Consider the following 26251-nt stretch of genomic DNA (forward strand, 5'->3'; position numbering starts at 1 on the left):
GAAAGATTTGAAGGGAGGCAGTAAGGGAAGTAGGGATATCAGTGAGTGATGGCCTGTCACCTTAATTGATTGAGATGTTTCTTGATTGTATTTTTGTTTTCTTTGAAGTGCTTTGTTTCCTAGTTTGTTATAGCTGTTATAGCTATCTACACACAGAATTCCCAACAAGCTGAATACATTCTCCCTACTCTTTTAAAAGTTAGTGTAACTTTTTTGTGCAGTTGATGAAAAATGAAATGGGAGATAAAATTTAATTAATGCTTGATTTCATTTTAGGGCCTTTTTTGACCCCCAGTGGCCCTCAGGAATCGGAAATTTTAAGAAGCACATATAGTATAGTATTGGACTTTAAAATCTATTAGCATTCTTTAAGGCTTCTGTTTTCTAAGGTATTGTGTCCTCCATGTGTCATCTACTGTGCTAGATGCTGAGAATATCCAAAGATGATTAAGACATTGGTCTGACTTCAGTGAGATTACAGTCAGCTAAGGGCATTAGGCTTGTAATCAAGTCATTCAAGAAATATTTACTGAATTCGTACTATGTATCAGGTACTTAGAAGTTTATTCCAGGAACATGGGGATCCAAAGAAGTGAGAATAATCAATTCTTTCAAGAAAGTGTCAGGAAAACCTTTATGGAGACGATGTCTTAAAAGATGAAAAAGTGTTGCACTATTGAAAGAAAAGCAGGAGGACATTTTAGGTTGGGTGAATAGAAATACAGTAACATGGAATATCTTGCATGATACTGTCACATTTCTTTATTTAATTCTCACAACAATGAAAATTAATTCCTTCTGTGAGGGAAGGATTTGCCATCACTTTTTCTAGAAGACAAGAAAACTGAGACTCAGTAAGATTAGTTAATTTTTCCAAAGGCAGTGACAGAGCTATAAAGTCATCCCTGATTCTAAGGTCCTGATTCTAAGGTCCGATATTCTTGTGATATTGCAGTTTTATTCCTTGTTTTGAATACCCTCTTCCAAACCTCTGACAACTTTTTAGTATTGTGTAGCAGCTGCATTCTGGATAAGATTCTAATGAAGAACTCCAAACTGTTTTTTCTGTGACATTCATGATACTTTACTGGGATAGAACTGTTTGGGAAACTTCACCATAGTGGCCCAACATTTATTGTGTTTTTCTAAATGGGTAAGTTACTGTTAGAGTATGCCATAGAGACCTGGACAAAATGGGAGAAAGTTGTCCAATGAAGGGTGTTTATCTGAATTCCACTGACAGAGACATTTAGCTTTAAAAAAAAAAATGTGTGTGTGCGTGTGTGTGTTTAAGTAATCCATAACACGAGAGCCTTTTGTGGTAATGAGACCCAGATTTCCTTCTGTGTCTGTATCCCTTTATGCAGGCATGATTTCTTGGAAAGGAGAGTCCATATGTCAAACAGTGTCTCATTGAGAACATGGAATGATTCCATAGATGCTGTTGCAGTGATTAGAGTCTTAAATATTTTGTCCTGTCTGGATCAGTGAGTGCTTGGTTCCTTATCAGATCTGCTGCCTCAGTGATTGGGAAGGCAGGATGGTAAGAGCTTTTAGATCACTTATTGTGCTTGGATGCATTTGAACATTAATTGTTTGTTCAACATAAAGATCAAAGAGACATTTGAATTAATTTATTCCATTGTAAATGGCTATTGCATGTTTTTGGAATTACCATCACAAAAGCTGCAGCCCTAAGTGACTACCTACATTTTAAAAAGAAATCAGAAATATTTATTATGAGGTAACTTTGGGGTTTTGTTTTCTTTTTAAGCCCCTTAAACCATTGTTTGAATTAGGATCTTTTTCACATACCTGAGTCTTAACAGTTCTTTCCTGTTCCTCCCTTCCTCTTCCACTCCCCCTCCAATTTCTTCTTACCAACAAAACTATCTGTGACCTTTCTAACCCCCAGAGCAGCATAAAGAACACAAACCTCTCTGCTCTGCATTAGGTGTACGTCATCAATGCTTACTGGAAAAGTACACCCCAGAGAGCCAGATTTTGCCTTTGGCAGGTAAAAAGTCTTTCAGATCTTGGAATGCTGGAAACCTTAAACCTTTTGGTTTTTTAGCTAAAATGATTGGCAACAGAATGTGACATCTGAGGTTGCATGGCCAGCAATAGCCATAATTAACCACATGAGCTCACATTTTCCCACTGGAAGTTCAGTGTTCTTGGGGTGATGAAAGTGACTTCCCCACCAGGAGGTAGTTTTCTTTTTGAGGGTATTGGAATACCCTTGGGCCCTGTAATGCCTCACCCGTCGTTCCTTTAAAATGCTTTTTAATATAAAGCCTCAATATTGGAAATCCAACACCACCAAGTTTAATAGCAAGGCTGTGACTGAGCACTGTGGCCTGGAATGGGAAAAAAACTAGGGTTTTTAATGGTTGCAGTGGGGAGTTTTGTGGTGGCAACAACGGTGAGTGTGAATAACCTGAATCAAAGCTGATTTCCAATATTATCCAATTTTCAGTTTTTGTTATTTTTCTTTGCTTTCTTACTTCCATAGGTAGTCTTCTCTCAGATGCTTTTTTTTTTTCTTTAAATTTCAGCAAAATTATTTTGATCTTGGGGGAAGTTGATATTAGACGACCAATTTTTTGTTCTTTTAAATAGAGATGTGGGTGTATTCTCAAAATATGCAAATGAAATTTTTTAGAATTACCCCTTTAGTAATGTGGGGAAAATGTAGCATTGGATAGATATTTTTAAACATTCAGAATTTGCATTTGACCTGTTTGGAAGGCTAATTAAGAGACCTGCTGTTATTGAATTTTAGAATTTTTGAAATCCTTTTCTGTCGAGTCGTATAGTAAAAGCGTAGTGTATAGCACACATGGAAAATACAAACCTGGTGTAGGATTATTCTTCATTGCTGTAGGTTCTCTTCTCCCTCTTGAGGTTCCTGTTAGTGTTAGGAATATTTTGAATTTGGTAAGCCCTATTCTTTACAAAAAGCAGGAAGCAGGCTTCAGCACCCTCTGAAGGAATTCACAGTCTCAGCTGTGACTCCAGAGATAAATATTTTGGGAGCTAGAGTATAGGCACAGTTCTCCCACTTATTCTGTCACTCATAATTTCTACCTGTGTGACTTTAACCAAGCCACTTATATACCCTGGATCTCATTTTTTTCATCTCTAAATTGAGAAAGTCTGACCTAGTGGTTTCTAAGGTTTCTCCTAGTTCTAATGTTGTAAGAGAACTTTATGTCAAGTATTTTTAGTCACCAAGGTAGTATGATAGATATTCAGGTCTCAACAAGAGTAGTGTTATGGTAGTACTCAAGATACTTGAGTGGGAGACTGGGGCCAGATAGAGATACGTTCTCTAAAGATAATTAGGGTTAGTCATTTAGGGCGTGACTCAGCAGTTAGTTGAAATGAATGCTGTTTGATTTTTCATGAGTTTGTTTTGAGAGAATTTTTACCAACAGCAAACATCGGTTGAGAGCCCATTCTCTGTCAAGCACTATACAAATCACTGAAGACTCATAGACTTGTTTTGTGTTCTTTACAAAAGCTTACTAGAAAAGTGTGAAGAAACCAAGGTTGTACCTGTGTTATTATATGCTTGCTACAATCCAGGTTCCCAAGTTAAAAAAAAAATTGTTATATATTCCACAGTAAAATTCTGAGACAGTGTATTACAGTGGTTAAGGACACATCTTTGGTATCAGGCTAACCTATTTACTAGCTGCATTATTTTGAACAAGTTTCCTAACCTCCTTGAGCCTTATTTCTTCATCTGGAAAAGGAATGAGATAGCATATTAAAAGGTGCTCAGTTTAGTAACTGTTGGTGAATGAATGACTCAGATATAAAGTATTTTGAACAATTCCTGGCAGAAGAAAAGTACTTAAGAAAGACTATCTACTTTTATGGGATGATCAAAGAGAAGCCAAGTGTGTGGTATGATAGTTAAGCATAGGGAGTTAACTACGGAATGGAACGCTATAACGACATTCCTACCATAGGAAGTTAGTGCTTACATAACCAGGTACAAATATAAAAGAAGAGTGTAAAAAATACTATTAATAACAGGTTGAAGCACCCTTAAAAATCAGGAAATAGTTAAGCCAAGACCATCCTGACCGTTTCAGACCTTCTTCTCTATCCAGCTGGGATGTTTCAGATTATGTGTTAAATTTTTTAAAGCACGTGTATGTGTATGTGTGTGTACATGTGCTCATTTTAAAGTATTTTGGGAATACTATATACCAAGCAGTTAGTTTTTTCTTTCTCCTAAGGAAAGCTGAAAACTTTAGGTAATGGCAGGAATCAGGGTGGTGAATTAAAAAATGTAATTATTTGTGGCTTCTTAAAAGCTACATACAATGTCTGATGTTAGGATACATGCAGGTTTTCCAACAGTTGTTTCCACCAGATTTGCTTAACTGAGGATGATATGCGTCTGTGTGGTTTTTGATATTTTTCTTTTAGTGTCTAAAACACTTCATTTACCCTTATCCTATTTCAAACTTCACACACTTATTTATGCAACACTATCCTTATTAGTATTGAAAACATACCTCATAAAGGTTGAATTATGCCATTTTAGTACACCTCAGAATTAATAATGTTGTGCTTCATTGCCTAGAAAGTTGTTAGTGAATAAAGTATATAATGCTTATACAGTGCATTATGTTTAGACCTCTGAAATTAATTTTCGCATCGTGTAATAGACTCAAGTACCCCCTTTAAAAATGCTGGGAAAGAAAGTAATGGATATTTGAATGCTTTAAGAGCTCTTTCTTAAAAAGTATATCAAATGTTAGTATCATCTCTTTAATTATTGGAAAATAGTTTTTAAATGTAGTAGATGAAATTTCCTGTCTTGTTCATGTATGTATTACATTTATGTAATTTAGTGTTTAATATTTTATTTACCATTTGTTTTTTATAAAATCTCTTAAAATTGACTTATTTTGAACTCATAGCTACAGTTAGAAGGTAAATAAGTGTTTTCTTTTCCTCTGCTTTTGATCTGCAGCAAAAGATGATGGAAGTATTGCCGTTGCCCTTGGTTACACTGCACATTTGGTCTCCATGATTTCCTTTTTCCTACAAGTGCCCCTCAGATATCCTATAATTCATAAGGGGTCTAGATCAACAATCAAAGATAATATCAATGACAAGCTGACTGAAAAGGAGAGAGAGTAAGTGTCTTTTTTTTATGTTTTTAACTTTAAGTCATTATGAAATATGTAATATATTAAAACTATAAAAGGGATCCTTAATTCTGGCAATTTTCTGTAACCTTTGTAAAGCACTAATTTCTTTTAAATAGAATGTAGTCATTCATTTAGATTTTAATTGTTCAAATCCTTTGCTTTCAAAAATTGCTAAATGATAGCAAGATTGACTCATTTAAGTCTAATGTGCTTTCCTTTCACCTTTGCGGGACAAGTGTTATGTACTTCTGCAAATATTCGTGTTGTATTTAAGGAACAAAGATCTATAGAAAGGGTAAATATGCATATATTTAAATTAATTTTGACTACAAAATAATAGTAATGCCTTATTAAAATATATTTAGAAGTATAATGCATGTACTTCTAAATATAAAATCTATTTAGATATAAAAATATAAAAATAAATATAAAAAATATAAAGTGTATGTTTAGAAGTGTTAACAAAAGGTAGGAAGGGTCAAGTGGGGTTAAATGTTAAGGTCCTAGCATTGTCTAGAAAGTGCAAAATTACTAATTTATATTAGACTCTAATGAACCAAGAATGTGTGTTGTAACTTCATAACCACTTAAAGTTATTTTGTACAAGCAGTAAGCTAATTATTTTGAACTGAATGATGATGAGAATTTAGCATATCAAAGCTTTGTAAGGTGTAGCTAAATCTATTCTAAAGGGAAATTTATGCCTTTAAATACATTTATTTAAAAAAAAAAGATTTTAAAAATAAATAAGTATCTATCAGAACAAGCTAGAAAAAGAACAAGTTAAGCCCTAGGAAAGCAGGAGGAAGGAAATAGTAAAAATAAGAGTGACTATTAAGTGGACAACTGTACAATGGAAAAAAATTATGGAGGCAAAAGTTCTAGTCCTTGAAACAACTGGAAAAATGATAAGCCTTTAGCAGGACTAATTTAGAAACAGAAGAGACAAGGCAAAATTACCAGTATGAAGAATGAAAAAAAGGCATATTTATTGCTATTCTGACATTAAGAAATAAGAGGATCATATGAACAACTTTATGCTAATAAATTTAAAATTCAAGTGAAGTTGCTAAATTTCTAAGAAAACACTACTTTCCAAAATGGTACATGAGTGATTGGAATTTAGAAGACATTGCACTACTCTAAAGGGAAAAGAGTGTAGAATATTCTGGATAAGTTATTCTTAACCCTGGATGGACATTAGAGTCACCTGAGGAGCTTTAAAAATTATCTTCTGACTGGATTCCTGGCCTGCACCCCAGCGATTCTGATTCATTTGATAGTGCCCAGGCCTTAGGATGTTTTAAAAAGCTCTTGAAGTGATTCTAATGTGGAGCCAGGGTTGGAAACCAATGTTCTGGGTGGAGAGACCACTGTTCTAAGTCAAGAGAATGTTGTGTTAATGGGCATGAAGAAATGAAATACTCTCTAGTATATTCAGTAAACTGCAAGCAATACTGCATCACTGCAGTTCAGGAGGCTAAGTGAGATGTGGTAAGAGAAAAGATGGAAGTAGGCAGCAAGGATAGAATTTAGTACTATATCTGGTAGAACTATGTTTTCAGCTTGGGGGTAAATGGCAGGGAACATATATATAGTTTAAATCGGTGCCTTTAAAGGTGTTGATTATAGTACAAGTATTCTTTTCAATTTCAAAAAAGATTTTTAAAAACCAGAAATTTGTAGAAAAAAGAAAAAAAAAGAAAATTTCTTTTCTTTTTTAATTGAGGTGAAATTTACATAACAAAATTAACCATTTTAAAATTTACAATTCAGTGGCATTTAGTACATTCACAATATTGTCCAACCACCATCACTACAAGTTTCAAAACATTTTCATCATCCCAAAAGAAAACCCTATCCCTATTCCATAGTCTTCATTTTCCCCACCCCCAAAACCCCTGGCAATCACTAATCTGCTTTCTCTCTGTGGATTTACCTATTCTGGATATCTTTGTATAAATGAGATCATACACTAAGTGACCTGATATGTTGGCTTCTTTCACTTAGCATAATGTTTTCAAGGTGCATCCTCATCATAGTATGTGTAAGTATTTATTCCTTTTTATGGCTGATTGATATTCCATTGTATGTATATATCATTTTGTATATTCATCAGTTGATGAATGTTGGGGTTGTTTCTACCTTTTGGCTATCGTACATAAGTGCTGCTATGAGCATCCATGTTCAAGTTTTTGTTTGAATACCTGTTTTCAACTCTTTGGGTTATATACCTTACAATAGAATTGCTGGGTCAGATGGTAATTTTATGTTTAACTCTTTAAGGAACCACCAAACTTTTCTATATTGGCTACGCCATTTTACATTCCCACCAGCAATGCATGAAGTTTCCAATTTCTCCACATCCTTGTCAACCCTTACTACTTTCCATTACATTCTAGTGGATGTGAAGTGGTATCTCATTAATAAAATTAAGTGTCTTTCTGGATTTTTACCACATGTGTACATTATGTTCTATCTAACAATATTAGGTATGTAGGAAAATCACTTCGGGAGCTTGACGTAGGAGTGTTCCTCAGAATGATTAGATAATCTTTCTCCTGGTCAGCTGCACACTTTAATTTGTGAAGAAGCAGATAACATGTGGGCAACTCCAGTAGTATATCCCATCCAGTGTGAGTAGAAGCAATTAAGTTATTTGTTGTTTGATTTTCCCAAGGAAGCTGAGAAAGCCAGCTAGATTTAGGTGATTTTGTTACCCTTCTTGCCTTTGGCAGCCAGAAGGACCACAGAAATTGCATTTTTGTGAATTAAATATATACTACCTTTATCTACCCCCTTTGGCTGATTTATTTATACTGAAACACATAATTTATTTTACTGATTCTAATATGCACATTTGGACACTTTAATATTACTAAAAATGAAATGCTTCTTACAATTAATGGTGTCATATTATGATTGATTGTTTTTTAGCAGTACAAAGATAATTAGTATTTCACAATCCATGGTGTCTTTTTTTTTAATTGGAGCATTTATAGGTTGACAGAAAAATCATACAGAAAGTACAGTTCCTGTATACCTGACTGTCACCTGAACATTTTTCCCTATTATTAACACTTTGCAGTGATGTGGTACTTTTGTTACAATCAATGAAACAATTTTATAATTATGCTATTAACTTTAGTCCATTGTTCACATTAGGCTTCACTCTTTGTGTTGTATGGTTCTATAGACTTGTTTTGTGGGTTTTTTTTGGTGTGTGTGTGTGTGTGTGTGTGTTTGTGTGTGGTAACTTATATACAACCTAAAATTTCCCTGTCTCTTTTCAAATATACAATTCAGTAGTGTAAATTAGATTCACAAACTTGTGCCTCCATTACCATCATCCATTGCCAAAACTTTTTCATCACCCCAAACAGACACTCCATACCAATTAAACATTAACTCCCCATTGTGCTCCCCAACTTGACCCTCATTAACCTGTATTCTAGTTTCTGACTTGATGAGTTTGCAGATTGTTCTTACTTCATATACGTGAGATCATACAACATTTGCCCTTTTGTGTATGGCTTATTTCAGTCACATGATGTCTTCAGGGTTCATCCATGTTGTAGCATTTATAAGAACTTCATTCCTTTTTAGGGTCTAATAATATTCCATATATATTATATATATGTATGTATGTACCACATCTTGTTTATCCATTCATCCGTTGATGGACACTTGGGTAGCTTCTACCTTTTGGTAGAATAATGAATAATGCTGCTATGAATATCAGTGTACAAATATCTGTTTGAGTCCCTACTTTCAATTCTTTGGGATATAGACCAAGAATTGGGATTGCCGAGTCATGTGGTAATTCTACACTTAACATTCTGAGGAATCACCAAGTTCTTTTTCACATTGGCTGCACCATTTTACATTCTCACCAACAATGAATGAGTATTCCTGTTTTCTACATCCTTTCCATCTCTTGTTATTTTCTGTTTTTTTTTTTTTTTTTTAATGGTAGCCATTCTAGTGGGTATGAGATGGTATCTCATTATGGTTTTGATTTGCGTTTCCCTGATGGCTAATAACAATGAACATCTTTTCATGTATTTATTGTCCATTTGTCTATCTTTTTGGAGAAATGTCTCTTTAAGTCTTTTTCCTGTTTTCCAATTGGATTGTTTACCTTTTTGTTGTTGAGTTGTGGGAGTTCTTTATATATTCTGAATATTAAACCCTTATCAGACGTATGGTTTCCAAATATTTTATCATTCTGAAGGTTTCCTTTTTATTTTCTTGAGAAAGTCCTTTAATGTTCAAAAGTTTTTAATTTTGGTTAAGTCCCATTTATTTTTCCTTTTGGTTCTCATGCTTTTGCTGTAATGTCTAAGAAACCACTGCCTAACATGAAGTCATGAAGATGTTTCCCTGTGTTTCCTTCTAGGTGTTTTATAGTCTGGTTCTTAAATATTGGTCTTTGGTCCATTTTTAATGTAATTTTATTAAAATATGTTCATGCATCATACAGTCCATCCAAAGTATACAATCAATCAGTGGTTCACAGTATCTTCACATAGTTGTGCATTCCTCATCATGATCATTTTTAGAACATTTGCATTACTCCAGAAAAAGAAATAGAAGAAAAACAATAAAATTCAAAACATCCCATACCCCTTAACAGCCCCCTCTATTGACCACTAATATTGCATGCTACCCAGTTTTAAGACTTACAATAGAGGTAGGTTAACTAAGACAGTGTACTATTGTCAGCAATAGATACATAGATCAGTGGAACAGAACAAAACACCCAGAAGTAGCTCTGATCCATTGTGAGTTAATTTTTATATATGGTATGTGGTAGGGGTCCACCTTCATTCTTTTGCATATGGATATCCTGTTTTCCCAGCCCTGTTTGTTGAAGAGACTGTTTCCCAGTTGAGTGGAATTGGCACCCTTCTCAAAAATCAGTTAGCCACGGACATGAGGATTGATTTCTGAGCTCTCCATTCAATCCACCAATCCTTCTGTCAGGACCATGCTGTTTTGATTACTGAAGTTCTGCAATAAATTTAATATCGGAAAATGTGACTCCTCCAATTTCATTGTTTTTTCCAAGATGTTTTTGGCTATTCAGGTCCCTTTACCCTTCCTTATAAATTTGATGATAGCTTTTCCATTTCTGCAAAGAAGGCTGCTGGAATTTTGATTGGGATTGCATTAATCTGTAAATTGCTTTTGGTGGAATTGATAATTTAGCTTTCCTGTTCTTGAACACAGAATGTCCTTCCATTTATTTAGGTCTTCTTTAATTTCTTTCAGCAATGTTTTTTAGTTGTCTTTGTACAAGTCCTTTACATCCTTGGTTAAATATGTTCCTCAATATTTGAATCTTTTACTTGCTAATTTAAATGGAATTTTTCCTTATTTTCCTCTTCAGATTATTCATTACTAGTGTGTAGAAACACCACTGATTTTTGAATGTTGATCTTACATGCCAACAATTTGCTGAATTAATTTATTAGTTCTAGTAGCTTTTTTGTAATTTTTTTTATTTTTCAAGATCTGCAAACAGGAGAGTTTTACTTCTTCCTTTCCTATTTGAATGCCTTTTATTTATTTTTCTAGTCTAATTGCTCTAGCTTGAACTTCTAGAACAGTGTTGAATAACAGTATCTTATTCCTGATCTTAAGGGGAAAGCTTTCAGTCTTTTACCATTGAGTATGCTGTTAGCTGTGGGTTTTTTAATATGTGCCCTTTATCTTGTTGAGAAGTTTCCTTCTATTCCTAGTTTTTTGAGTGTTGTTATAAGGAATGATTGCTGAATTTTGTCAGATGCTTTTTCTGTGTCAGTTGAGATGATCCTGTGTTTTTCTCCCTTCATTCTATTAATGTGATGTATTACATTAATTGATTTTCTTGTTGAACCACTCTTGCATACCTGAGATAAATCCCACTTGATCTTACTATATAATTTTTTTTTAATTTTATTTTAAAATAAATTCAAACTTACAGGAACAGTTGCAAAAACAATATGAACCCCATACACAGAACCCCAGCATACCCCCGACCCCCCTCCCCTGATACCCGGATCCACCAACTTTAACATCCTGTCACACCATAATTTCTTTCTTTCCCTCCTTCCCTCCCTATCATCCATCATCTATTGCTCTGTCCTCTAAACATATGAGAGCAAGCTGCACATATCTTTGAACAAACAATATAATTCACATATACGTTTCCCATGAATAAGAACATTCTTTTATGCAATCCCATTAAGCGCAGCTAAGAAGTTCAAGAAATTCAACATTGATACAATGTGCTAGTCTGTCTTTTATTCTTCATGTGGTTTTAGTCAATTGTTTAGTGTCCCTTCGATTCAGCCTGCACAATGTACTTCACTCTGTGGTTCTCCCTGTCGTATCTGCAGCCGCTCCCAGGTTTTTTTTTTTTTTTAAAGAACTAGTCCATCTCCAAATGCCAACCCACCATTTCCCCACACCGCAGCGCGGCCACCGGATTTTCAGCCGGCTCACTCACTCGTTTCAGAATGCAAACTCCTGGTTTCACCAAATGCACAATCCCTGTGGATTTAGCAGACCTTGTCTGGCTGGTGCATCTCTGGAACTGGTGTTCTGGGTCACTTTCTGGTTTTTATCTAGTATTTTTCACGTAGGTGTTTTTTTGCCCTGTCACACCTAGCTGCCATCTTAGGATCTCCCCCACTATATAATTTTTTAATGTGGTGTTGAATTTGTTTTGCAAGTATTTTATTGAAGTTTTTGCATGTATTTTCATGAGATATTTGTCTGTAATTTTCTTTTCTTGTGATATCTTTATCTGGCATTGGTATTAGGGTAATACTGGACTCATAGCATGAGTTAGAACTGTTCCCTCTTCAATTTTTTGGAGAAATTTGAACAGTATTGGTTGGTAATTCTTTGAATGTTTGGAAGAATTCACCAGTGAAACTATCTGGTCTTGGTCTTTTCTTTGTTAGGAGGTTCTTGGTTACTGATTTTATCTCTTGATTTGTTATCGATCTGCTGAAATCTTCTGTTTCTTCTTGAGTCAGTGTAGGTAGTTTATGTGCTTCTAGGAATTTGTCCAGTTCATTTAGGTTATCTAATTTTTTGTCATACAATTGCACATAGTATCCTATTTAATTCTTTTTCTTTCTATGGGCTCAATAGTAATCCCTCCCTTTCATTCCTGATTTTAGTTATTTGCATGCTCACTTTGTTTTTCTTTGTTGGTCTAGCTAAAGGTTTGTCAATTTTATTGATCATTTCAAAGAACCAATTTCTGGTTTCATTGATTCTCTCATTTTTTTTTTTTTTCATTCTCTGTTTCACTTATCTCTGCTCTCACCTTCCTTATGTTCTTCATTCTGCTTACTTTGAGTTTAGTTTGCTCTTCTTTCCTAGTTCCTCCAAGTGTGAGGTTAGAGCTCCTATTTGAGGTCTTTTTTAATGAAGAATTTATAAATTTCCCTCTGACCACTGCTTTCACTGTGTCCCATAAGTTTTGATATATTGTGTTTTCATTCATTCATCGAAGATATTTCCTTATTTCCCTTGTGTGCTGGCTTGGATGTATTATGTCCCCCAGAACACCATTATCTTTGATGTAATCTTGTGTGGGCAGATATATTTAGTCTTGGTTGGAATCTTTGGATTAAGTTGTTTCCATGTTTCCATGGAGATGTGACCCACCCAACTGTAGGCGATAACTCTGACTGAATCATTTCCATGGAGGTGTGGCCCCACCCATTCAATGTGGGTCTTGATTTAATCACTAGAGTCTTTTAAAAATGCTAGCACAGACCCAGACACTAGCTGGCTTAGCTCAGAGATGCTTGGAGTTGTGGACCCCTGACATTGGCTGCATCTTAGAGAGACATTTTGAAGATGGCCATTGAAAGCTGATGCTGACATTTTGGAGAACACCATTTTGAAATGGAACCTGGGAGCAAGCAGATGCCAGTCACCTACCTTTCCAGCTAACAGAGGTTTTCCAGACACCATCATTGTTGATGCCTTGCCTTGGACACTTTATGGCCTTAAGACTGTAACTTTGTAACCAAATAAACCCCCTTTATAAAAGCCAGTCCTTTTCTGGTAGTTTGCATAATGGCAGCATTAGCAAATCAGAACACCTTGTGATTTCTTCTTTGACCTTAGATTGTTTAATAGTGTGTTATTTAACTTCAACGTAATTGTGGATTTTCCACTTCTCCCTCTGTTATTGATTGCTAGTTAGAGAAGATGCTTTTTATAATGTCAGTCTTTTAAAATTTATTGAAACTTGTTTTGTAACCTAACGTGGTCTATCCTGGAGAATGATCCATGTGCACTTGAAAAGAATATGTATTCTACTCTTTGGGGGTGCGGTGTTTTATATATGCCTATTAAATCAAGTTCGCTTATAGTATTGTTCAAGTTCTCCATTTCCTTTTTGATCTTCTTTCTGGGTGTTCTTTCTGTTGATGAAGATGGAATATTGAAGTCCAACTATTATTGTAGAGGTGCCTATTTCCCCCTTAAGTTTTGAAATGTTTGCTTCATGTATTTTAAGGTACTGTGGTTAGGTTCATAAATTTTTGTGATTGTTATTTCTTCTTAGTGGATTGAACCTTTTTATTAATATATACTGTCCTTCTTTGTCTCTTGTAAGTTTGACATAAAGTCTGTTTTTCATTATTAATATAGCTACCACAACTCTCTTTTCATTACTGTGTCTATGGAGTTGGGTTTCTTTCCCATCCTTTAACTTTCAACCTATTTGTGTCTTTGTGTCTAAATTCAGTCTATTACAAACAGAATATAGTTGAATCATGCTTTTTTACCCATTCTGCCAATCTGTGGCTTTTGATTGGGAGTTTAATCCATTTACATTCAGTATAGTTACTGATTACTGATAAAACAGGACTTACTTCAGCCATTTTTTCCTTTGTTTCTATATGTTTTACTTATTTTTTGTCCCTGTTTTCCTTTATTGAAGCCATCTTTTGTGTACAGTTGATCTTTTGTGATGTAACTGATTTATCCTTTTCTTATTTCTTTTGCTGTATGTATTTTAAATACTTTCTTTTTGGTTATCCTGGGGTCTGTAATCTACTAGTTCAAAAAGATATCAACTTAACTTCTGTGGCATACAGTCTCTGCTCCTATACTCCTGTTCCCCCTCTTTATTTTTTTTCACATATAATCTTTATATTTTGCATGTCTGTAACACAAAAATATGATTATTTCTTATTCAATTGTATCATAAGTCTTATAGGAAATAAAGAGTAGAATTCCATACTGAGGATATCATACTGTTGGGTTTTGCATTCACCCATGTAATTACCTTTACTGAAGATCTTCACTTCTTTATACTACTCTAAGCTACTGTGTACTGTCCTTTCCTTTCAACCTGAAAAAGTCCATTTGGCATTTTTTGTAGGACAGGTCTCTTGGTGGTGAACTCTCACAGTTTTTGTTTACCTGTGAATGTGTTGAACCCTTTCTCGTTTTTGAAGGACAGTTTTGCCAGATAAAGATTAGACTTGGCAGTTTTTCTCTTTCAGTACCTTAAATATGTCAAACCACTGCCTTCTTGCCTCTGTGGTTTCTGATGAGAAGTCAGCATTTGGTCTTATTGTGGATCCCTTGTACGTGCTGAATTGCTTTTCTTTTGCAGCTTTCAGAATTCTCTCTTTATCTTTGGTATTTGACATTTTGATTAGTATGTGTCTTTGAGTAGGTCTGTTAGGGTTTATCCTGTTTGGAGTTTGTTGAGCTTCTGGGACATGTACATTTATGTCTTTTGTAAGATTTCAAAATTTTCAGTCATTATTTCCTCAAATATTCTTTCTTTCTTTTCTTCTGACCATATGACTTCAATTGTCCTGTCTTTTAGCTCATTGATTCTTCTATTCAAACCTGCTGTTGAAGGCCTATTTTTTTAATCTCCATTATTGTTTTTCTTCCCCATTAATTCTGTTATATTCCTTTTTAAATTTTCTAATTCTTTTTATTCATTCACCATCTTCCTTATATCCTTTAGATCTATATTCCAATTTAGTTTATTTCTATCCAGTTATTCCTGAAGCTTCTTGAATTGATTTAGGAGATTTCACTGAATGTCTTTGATTAGTTGCTTCTCTGTGTTTCCTCTGAACTTTTAATTTGTTCCCCTGGCTAAGCCGTCTCTTGTGATCTTTGTTGATGTGTGGGTATTTGATTGTTTTGATGTACTAACTCTGGAAGTCAATTTCTGCCTCTTGCCTAGGGTTTTGGTGTAGACAGACTGTGTGGTAAGGCTGTTCTTCAACACTTCGCCCAGCTTATTCTGAACCTTTAAAGCAGCCTGTGCATGCAAGCATGGTTCAACATAAGAAAATCAATCAATGTATTACAACACATTAAAAATTCAAAAGGGAAAAATCAAATGATCATCTCAATAGATGCTGAAAAAGCATTTGACAGAATCCAACATCCATTTTTGATAAAAACACTTCAAAAGGTAGGAATTGAAGGAAACTTCCTCAATATGATAAAGAGCATATATGAAAAACCCACAGCCAGCATAGTACTCAATGGTGAGAGACTGAAAGCCTTCCCTCTAAGATCAGGAACAAGACAAGGATGCCCGCTGTCACCACTCTTATTCAACATTGTGCAGGAAGTGCTAGCCAGGGCAATCCGGCAAGACAAAGAAATAAAAGGCATCCAAATTGGAAAAGAAGAAGTAAAACTGTCATTGTTTACAGATGATATGATCTTATATCTGGAAAACCCTGAGAAATCGACGATACAGCTACTAGAGCTAATAAACAAATTTAGCAAAGTAGCGGGATACAAGATTAATGCACATAAGTCAGTAATGTTTCTATATGCTAGAAATGAACAAACTGAAGAGACACTCAAGAAAAAGATACCGTTTTCAATAGCAACTAAAAAAATCAAGTACCTAGGAATAAACTTAACCAAAGATGTAAAAGACCTATACAAAGAAAACTACGTAACTCTACTAAAAGAAATAGAAGGGGACCTTAAAAGATGGAAAAATATTCCATGTTCATGGATAGGAAGGCTAAATGTCATTAAGATGTCAATTCTACCCAAACTCATCTACAGATTCAATGCAATCCCAATCAAAATTCCAACAACCTACTTTGCAGACTTGGAAAAGCTAGTTATCAAATTTATTTGGAAAGGGAAGATGCCTCGAATTGCTAAAGACACTCTAAAAAAGAAAAACGAAGTGGGAGGACTTACACTCCCTGACTTTGAAGCTTATTATAAAGCCACAGTGGTCAAAACAGCATGGTACTGGCACAAAGATAGACATATAGATCAATGGAATAGAATTGAGAATTCAGAGATAGACCCTCAGATCTATGGCCGACTGATCTTTGATAAGGTCCCCAAAGTCACTGAACTGAGTCATAATGGTCTATTCAACAAATGGGGCTGGGAGAGTTGGATATCCATATCCAAAAGAATGAAAGAGGACCCCTACCTCACCCCCTACACAAAAATTAACTCAAAATGGACCAAAGATCTCAATATAAAAGAAAGTACCATAAAACTCCTAGAAGATAATGTAGGAAAACATCTTCAAGACCTTGTATTAGGCGGCCACTTCCTAGACTTTACACCCAAAGCACAAGCAACAAAAGAAAAAATAGATAAATTGGAACTCCTCAAGCTTAAAAGTTTCTGCACCTCAAAGGAATTTCTCAAAAAGGTAAAGAGGCAGCCAATTCAATGGGAAAAATTTTTGGAAACCATGTATCTGACAAAAGACTGATATCTTGCATATATAAAGAAATCCTACAACTCAATGACAATAGTACAGACAGCCCAATTATAAAATGGGCAAAAGATATGAAAAGACAGTTCTCTGAAGAGGAAATACAAATGGCCAAGAAACACATGAAAAAATGTTCAGCTTCACTAGCTATTAGAGAGATGCAAATTAAGACCACAATGAGATACCATCTAACACCTATTAGAGTGGCTGCCATTAAACAAACAGGAAACTACAAATGCTGGAGGGGATGTGGAGAAATTGGAACTCTTATTCATTGTTGGTGGGACTGTATAATGGTTCAGCCACTCTGGAAGTCAGTCTGCCACTTCCTTAGAAAACTAGAAATAGAGTTACCATTCGATCCAGCGATTGCACTTCTCGGTATATACCCGGAAGATCGGAAAGCAGTGACACGAACAGATATCTGCACGCCCATGTTCATAGCAGCATTATTCACAATTGCCAAGAGATGGAAACAACCCAAATGTCCTTCAACAGATGAGTGGATAAATAAAATGTGGTATATACACACGATGGAATACTACACGGCAATAAGAAGGAACGATCTCGTGAAACATATGACAACATGGATGAACCTTGAAGACATAATGCTGAGCGAAATAAGCCAGGCACAAAAAGAGAAATATTATATGCTACCACTAATGTGAACTTTGAAAAATGTAAAACGAATGGTTTATAATGTAGAATGTAGGGGAACTAGCAATAGAGAGCAATTAAGGAAGGGGGAACAGTAATCCAAGAAGAACAGATATGCTATTTAACGTTCTGGGGATGCCCAGGAATGACTATGGTCTGTTAATTTCTGATGGATATAGTAGGAGCAAGTTCACAGAAATGTTGCTATATTACGTAACTTTCTTGGGGTAAAGTAGGAACAGGTGGGAAGTAAAGCAGTTATCTTAGGTTAGTTGTCTTTTTCTTACTCCCTTGTTATGGTCTCTTTGAAATGTTCTTTTATTGTATGTTTTTCTTTTTTGTTTTGTTTTGTTTTTTTTTTAATTTTTGTTTTTCCATACAGTTGATTTAAAAAGGAAAAAAAAGGTTAAAAAAAAAACAAGGAAAAAATATGTAGTGCCCCCTTGAGGAGCCTGTGGAGAATGCAGGGGTATTGGCCTAACCCACCTCAATGGTTGCTAACATGACCACAGACATAGGGAACTGGTGGTTTGATGGGTTGAGCCCTCTACCGTAGGTTTTACCCTTGGGAAGACGGTTGCTGCAAAGGAGAGGCTAGGCCTCCCTATGGTAGTGCCTAAGAGCCTCCTCCCGAATGCCTCTTTGTTGCTCAGATGTGGCCCTCTCTCTCTGGCTAAGCCAACTTGAAAGGTGAAATCACTGCCCTCCCCCCCTACGTGGGATCAGACACCCAGGGGAGTGAATCTCCCTGGCAACGTGGAATATGACTCCCGGGGAGGAATGTAGACCCGGCATCGTGGGACGGAGAACATCTTCTTGACCAAAAGGGGGATGTGAAAGGAAATGAAATAAGCTTCAGTGGCAGAGAGATTCCAAAGGAGCCAAGAGGTCACTCTGGTGGGCACTCTTACGCACACTTTAGACAACCCTTTTTAGGTTCTAAAGAATTGGGGTAGCTGGTGGTGGATACCTGAAAGTATCAAACTACAACCCAGAACCCATGAATCTCGAAGACAATTGTATAAAAATGTAGCTTATGAGGGGTGACAATGGGATTGGGAAAGCCATAAGGACCACACTCCACTTTGTCTAGTTTATGGATGGATGAGTAGAAAAATAGGGGAAGGAAACAAACAAACAAACAGAGAAAGGTACCCAGTGTTCTTTTTTACTTCAATTGCTCTTTTTCACTTTAATTATTATTCTTATTATTTTTGTGTGTGTGCTAATGAAGGTGTCAGGGATTGATTCAGGTGATGAATGTACAACTATGTAATGGTACTGTGAACAATCGAATGTACGATTTGTTTTGTATGACTGCATGGTAAGTGAATATATCTCAATAAAATGAAGATAAAAATAATAATAATAATAATAAAGCAGCCTGTGTGTAACCATTTGGATTTTCTCAGGTGTTTCTGTACCTGCTTCTTGCCCTGGGCATGCATAGTAACTGTTAAGATTATCCTATTATGTGTATGGTTTCCCGTCCAGAAGAGGATATCCTTTTCTTGGTTCCTCCTCTGGAACTCCTGCACTTTTCTCTTTGTTTTTATACAGATTTTTGTCTCCAGCAGCTATGATTTGCTCAACTACTCTCCCAGATTCTGGACCATCTTTTCACTTCAGCCTCCAGCCTAAGTTTGCCCTGCCTTGTAGTGATTCTGTTTCCCCTTTTCATGCAGGTTTTTTGTCTCTGGTAACTTCCGTGACCCACAGAGCCACATAGTAGCAGTGTTCAGAATCATCCAGTTTTTTCATTTAGGTGCACCAGCAGTTGGGACCAGGCTGGGAATATGCACAGCTTGTCAGTAGTTCTGCTGCAAGTTTCTCTGATTCCCACGTAATCACTTTGTATGCTTGTACAGGCAGACCACTAGTGCTCCCACCTTGGGACTATGTGGCCTTGGGTCCCCAAGCGTGAATGTGCATGGAACTATAAGTTGTTGCCATAGATGGCTGTGCAGTCAGTGAAGATGGCAGAGGTGTCCACGCTAGAGCACTCCTGCTGTGTATCTCTTAAATCCCTTGGTACTGAGCTGCAGTTGGGGGCAGGAAGGTGTCAGACTGGCTGGTCCACACCACTAATCCTACCTCTTTTTTTTTTTTGGAGGTGGGGGTTCTTTATAATTCGGCATTTGTGAAGTCTTTCTCCAGTTTCTGTCATCCTCCAGAGTTCCAAGTTCATTGACTCTGCCCTTTCTTAGCTGTCTCTAAGAGGAAACATTCCATGATATCTGCCAGTTGATGGTATCTTAGATTTGATAAACTATTAAATATTTTATATGATTCTTTACATTTTTGTAAAGCACTTCAATCCTCTTTGGAACAAAATAAATATAGAAATTAATCTATAAATAAAAATACATTCACTGATTATGCTTATTGATTGCATCAGCCACTTGGTTCTTCTTAGCCTGGGTCATTGAAAGAGCAGATTAGCCATGGTTTTCTTTTCTTCTGATTGTGTCAATTTTTATGTAAACCTACCCAGGACATTAGATTGGATCATGTCTTCATGGGAGATGGAAAATAGGAATTGAATGACTCATTGGACAAATTATATTTAATGTACTAGGCCTGGGAATCCACAGCCTCTACTTTCTCTGATTACCTGCCTCATCTAACTATTGGCATGTGATATATTAGAGTCCAAAGACCAACCTATTTGGCCAGATTTGCTGGAAAACAAAACAAAACAAAACAAAACAAAAACCCTATTTCTTTCCTTTGTCTGGTCTATTTGAAACACTGGTCTGGACTCATGCCTTGCCTAAATCATTACTTGCACCTGCACGCTATAAAGGGCAAGTGTGGAGAGGCGGGGCAAGATGGCGGAGTGGTGAGGAGCAGAATTTCGTCTCTCCCCTAGAGCAGCTGGCAATTACCCAAGAACTATATGAAACAGTGTTTTCAGGGTCTCCAGTAACCAGTCACACATTGGACACAAGTTTGGAATTGGAGGAAAAGCTGAGATCGCAGCGAACATTGTAAGTTTCCCGGACCAGGGGTCTGGCGCCCCTCCCCACCCAGACTTCACAGACAGTCTTGCTGCCAGCTCCCTGAAAGGGGGGGGGGGGGACAAAAAACAGCAATCTGCTGAGGGCAAGAAGGGAGGCTCAAACCAGCCTCAACTGCAGAATTAATTAACAAATTAATTAACTAACTTTGGGAGCTGGGGTGCTAAAGAAGGGCTGGGCTCCAAGAAGTGGGGGCACGTAAAAGCGGGCACCCATTCCCAGACTCCAAAAAGCCATTTTTTTTTTCCCTTACATTTTGTCCCTTCTGGCTTCTCACTGATCCCTTATCTTTTTGCATTTCAATATCTCCCGGCAGGGGTGGAACTGAAGGGGTTGGAGACTAATTATCAGACAATAGCCCAAAGCATATCTTTAAATGCTCTATTCTGACACTGACAAAACTTCCAGGCTGGGGAAAAACGTTTAAAAGAGACTCTTTTTTTTCCCTTTTTTCTTTTTCTTGATTTCTTTTCTACTTTTTTTTTTTTTTTTTTTTTTTTTAAATCTAAAAGTAATATATGTGGTTATTTTCTATCGGAAAGCCCAGGTTGAGGGACTAGGCTGGGCTTGAGAGGACACAGAGTACCTACAGTGTCTTTGAATTCCGTATTCACTACTGAAGGCCTCCACCCCCGTCTTTAATTGGCAACTCAGGCTGACCAAGGAATCTACCTGGAGAGGCCCCAAAGAGGAGAGAGGAGAAGGGAATAGTGCCCCTGAGAGACAACTGGAATTCTGAGGATTGGGAGAGTGGAGGGAGGCCCAGCTCAACTGGCAGTCCTCCTTCCGGGAATTCAGACCCCAGGGGCTGGAATTCAGATTCCAGCTTCAGTCAGCCACGCCCCTGACAGGATAAGAGTCACCAGGAGAACTAAAAGTTCCACACCTCCTTACACTGGTGGGGGAGCTGCGGGCTGGCCAGCGCCACCTGCTGGACGGGAGTGGAAAAGCACCAATTCTAAAGGCCTCATAGGAGGGTCTCATTCTCAGGAAAACTCCATACCCTCCCAATGAGACCTGGGCCTCACTAGACTGGGAAAATCTGACTAGGGTCGACCATATCTGAGGAGACCCACTCACAAAAAGGTTACATAGAGGCAGAGCAAGAAACAGAAGAAACAAGAAGGGAAAAATTCTGATCAACTAAATAGAACCTAAGTTAGAGGTCTAGAATAAGTTGAACTGAATAACAGAGGCCAGAAAACAAAGCCACCAACAAGAAAAACCACTAAGTAAAAGACAGAAAACAAGCTCCAAAATAACTAATCAAGAAAATCAGATGCCTAGACAACTTAAGATAACAAGCCATACCAGGAAACATGAAAACATGGACCAGCCAAAGGACAGACTAAGTAGCTCAGCTGAGACACAGGAGTGGAGGCAACTAATGCTAAATAAATTTGATGAAATGAAGGAAGATTATAGCAAAAGAGCTGAAGGATATAAAGAAGACACTGGCTGACCATAAGAAGATTCATAACTTAAAAAAACAAATGACAGAACTCATGGGAATGAAGGCCACAATGGAGGAGATGAAAAACACAATGGAGGGACACAACAGTAGATTTGAACAGGCAGAAAGAAGGATCAGTGAACTGGAAGACAGGTCATTCGAATTCATACACACAAAAGAACAGATGGTGAAAAAAATGGAAAAAATATGAGCAGGGTCTTAGGGAGCTGAGTGACAACATGAAACGCACAAATATAACGTGTTATGGTATCCCAGAAGGAGAAGAGAGGGGAAAAGGGGCAGAAGAGTAATGGAAGACATATTCACTGAAATTTCCCAACTCTTATAAAGACAGAAAATTAGAGATTCAAGAAGTACAACGTACCCAAATAGATAGATTCCCAATAGAACCTACTCCAAGACACTTACTGGTCAGATTGTCCAATGTCAAAGACAAAGAGAGGATTCTGAAAGCAGCAAGAGAAAAGCAATCCATCACATACAAGGGAAAGTCAATAAGACTATGTACGATTTCTCTGCAGAAACCATGAGGCAAGAAGACAGTGGCATGATATATTTTAAGATACTGAAGAGAAAAAACTGCCACCAAGAATTCTATATCCAGCAAAACTTTCCTTCAAAAATGAGGGAGAGATTAAAACATTTCAGACAAACAGACACTGAGGAGAGTTTTGTGATAAGAGACCGGCACTACAAGAAATACTAAAGGGAGCGCTACAGACTGATAGGAAAAGACAGGAGAGAGAGAGTTGGAGAAGAGTGCAGAAATGAAGATTATCAGGAAAGGTAAAAGGAGAGGAAAAATAAGATATGACATATAAATTCCAAAAAACAAAATGGTAGTAGAAAGTACTGCCCTTACAGTAATAACACTAAATGTAAATGGATTAAACTCCCCAATAAAAAGACACAGACTGGCAGAATGGATTAAAAAACAGGACCCATCTATATGCTGTCTACAAGAAACTCACTTTAGACACAAGGACAAACATAGACTGAAAGTGAAAGGTTGGAAAAAGATATTTCATGCAAACAACAACCAGAAAAAAGCGGGAGTAGGCTATATTAATATCAGGAAAGTTAGACTTCAACAGCGAAACAAAAGAGACAAAGAAGGACACTATATATTAATAAAAGGGTCAATTCATCAAGAAAACATAACAGTCATAAATATTTATGCACCAAACCAGAATGCCCCAAAATTCATGAGGCAAACACTGCGATCACTGAAAGGAGAAATAGATACCTCTACAATAATAGTTGGAGACTTCAATACACAAGTCTCATCAATGGATAGAACATCTAGACAGAGGATCACTAAAGAAACAGAGATGTTGAATTGTATGATAAATGAACTAGACTTGACAGACATTTATAGAACACTACATCCAACAACAGCAGGATACACTTTTTTCTCAAGTGCTCATGGAACATTCTCTAGGATAGACCACATGTTGGGTCGCAAAGCATGTCTCAACAAATTTAAAAATATTGATATTATACAAAACACTTTCTCAGACCACAATGGAATGAAGTTGGAAATAAATAAAAGGGAAAGTGTGAAATCTTTGCTGCATTTCACTTTGAGGCTCAGACAACAAAACATGAAGAAATGTAACCAAGAGTCCAGCTGCAGTGCTCCTTTCCCCCTTGCTCTTTTTTCATTGAGGCCTGAAAAGTATGTTTTAAAGAGATTTTTTTAATGAAGTTTGTTAGTCATTCCTATTGTGCTACTTAAGTGCCTGGTAAGTAATATATTCCTCATAGATTAGCGAAACAATTACTAAGCTAGGACCTAGCTGGTCAGAGCATATGAGTTTTGCTGTCTGAAATGGGTTTTTTGTTTGTTTCTTTTAGTGTCCGTCCCCCCCGCCGCCAGAAGATAAATAGGGTTAATATAATTGGCAGGCATATCAGAAGCTTCCTGGTCTGTCCAGGACAAGGTTTTTCCAAATCTCTAAAAGATAGATATTTTCTAGTGTGGAATTATTGGAACCTAGAGAATTGTCATTGCTGCTTTTCCCATTTCCCTCCATGGAAAATCCTGACTAAAACTCCAGGTTTTATTCTGATTTCTTTTAGAGGCAGAAATTTTAGACTACAGAGAAATTATGATGTGTCCAAAATTAACTAATATTGGACCCACATCATAGTCATTGCATGTGGATCTGATTCTGAGTAGGATTGGTTTGTTTGACAAATCTACCACCTTTTTTGTGACTGTGCATAATATTGTCATTCATCCTCATGTATCAAGTAGCTGGTCATACAGGTCCTCAAGTGTTGTGACTTGAATCTTTTTTTTTTTTTTTTGTAGCCACACAGGCAGATCTAGAGGGTTTTTAAATTTCCCCTTCATCATAACTAGTTTGCATTCTGCCAGGAGGGAAGAGACAAAGGAATTTGCAGAGTAGTGATGAGAAAAAATTCTCTCTCTCTATCCCTTGGCCTACTTCTTGGCATGAATAGTTTCTCCTTTTTCCTAATGTGTCTCCTTGAAGCAATTAGAATACCTTGAACATTATTTTTATAAATAGTCAATATTCTATAGTAGTAGCACCTTGGATTTCATTGATACAAAATTTTCATTGAAAACATAAATGAAAATTCCAGAGCTCTAGATTTCAGACTGAAGAATTAGACTGTTCATTTTTATTATTACCAGCTTCAGGCATGCTTAAACACCTGTTGAGGACATCTTATGTTAAGCATTATAAATTCCCTCCTATAAAAAATTCTCGGCTTCTGTTTGTTAATCAGGTTGTTTGAATACAAAGTGTTCAAAATGATTTCCGTTTTCACAAAATTAGCATCTGTTTACTTTCATGGCATCCACTTAAATCTGACAGCCTCCTTCCAGAAGTGGGAGCATTTCACTTTCAGTTTAGACTAAATGCTGTAGCTTTAATTTTCAACTCTTCTACTTCTACTGTGTATCCTATAATAAATTATAACATTTCTCATTTTATTTTAGTTTATTGTTCAGATACTGGCATCAAGAGCACTCAGTAGACCCAGACCTAAAACCTTTACATTAAAAAATGAATGTGATGACTTAAGGCAGTAGAAAAGGTAGATGAAATACTTTGTTTTTTATTTTTCCTTGGTATGCAACTTATAAAAAGTATAATGAAACATATTTTTCAGGGTAATCATTATAACTGAAATGAATAAAATTGTTTCTTTCAGATTTTCTACTTGATTACAGGAACGTGACCCACGTTGAGAAATCTGTTCATTTGAAAACTTTTCCAAATATCTATTGTTCAACTCCAGTATAATTTCCCAGGGAAACAGAAATGAAGATTTTTTTAAAATATGTGTTTTTGTCTATACAGAATTGTAGACTTTTTGTGTTTTAGAACTAGACAGAATACTGTTAGATATTCTGGTTTGAGTCTTCATTTCACAAATGAAAAAATAGGTTGAAAGATGAAACAAGGCCATATAACAAGTTAACTAAGCACTCACTTTGATATGGCCCTCTGAGGAAAGGCAAGCCCAGAAGATGGTATTTCACTTATAGGTGTATAATTGTGTATAATCTCAAGCAAATACTTAGGAGGTAGAAGAAATGTGTTTATCAAAATGGGTCTATGTTTGAGGTTGAAATACCTTTTCCTGATTCAAGGAAAGATTCCTGGTTTAAAAAAAAAAAAAAAAAATGCCATGTTGTGACTGACTGTATGTTCAGCCGAGTCTTTATGTTAAATTTTCATTGAAAATATTATTTAAATTCCAATTATTAGGTGGTTCACTTGACATTTTTTTTTCTCTTAAAGGTACAATGCAAAATGCCTCTCTTTTTTCTGTCGTGCTTGAAATTACTTAAACTTGGCACCATTTCTTTTTTGTTTTTGCTTTTTATTTCCAATTATATGAGGCTTTGGAGTTAAGCTGGCTTCACCTGTTTTCGCTGAGCGACTATGGAAATGTACTCTCTGAGTCTTGGTTCTCCAGGTAGAACACCTTTGCCACAGAGTTCTTGTGAAAATTAAATGAAGCCCAGTGCTTGGCACAGAAAGATGCTCAACAAAAGTTTGCAGCTGCTATTATGTAAATGTTGAGCTTTGCAACAGGAATTCCAGGTAGCATGTTTGTTTGTTTGTTTGTTTGTTTTAAGTAATTCTAGGTGTTAGAAAAAAAGAATAGGGCTAAGAAAAGGTTA

At 36.3% G+C, this 26251-nt stretch overlaps 1 protein-coding gene across 2 annotated transcripts in view; it reads left to right on the plus strand.

Annotated features, from left to right (window-relative positions):
- Nucleotides 1-26251, plus strand: part of UVRAG (UV radiation resistance associated) — a 421213-nt gene that overhangs the window by 277842 nt on the left and 117120 nt on the right. For both annotated transcript variants that reach the window (XM_037840712.1, XM_037840711.1), the window contains exon 12: nt 4997-5162. In XM_037840712.1, the coding sequence (XP_037696640.1) occupies nt 4997-5162 (166 nt within the window). The remainder of the gene's footprint in view (nt 1-4996; nt 5163-26251) is intronic.

Source organism: Choloepus didactylus, chromosome 6 (genome assembly GCF_015220235.1).
Source record: "Choloepus didactylus isolate mChoDid1 chromosome 6, mChoDid1.pri, whole genome shotgun sequence".
Classification (NCBI taxonomy): Eukaryota; Metazoa; Chordata; class Mammalia; order Pilosa; family Megalonychidae; genus Choloepus; species Choloepus didactylus.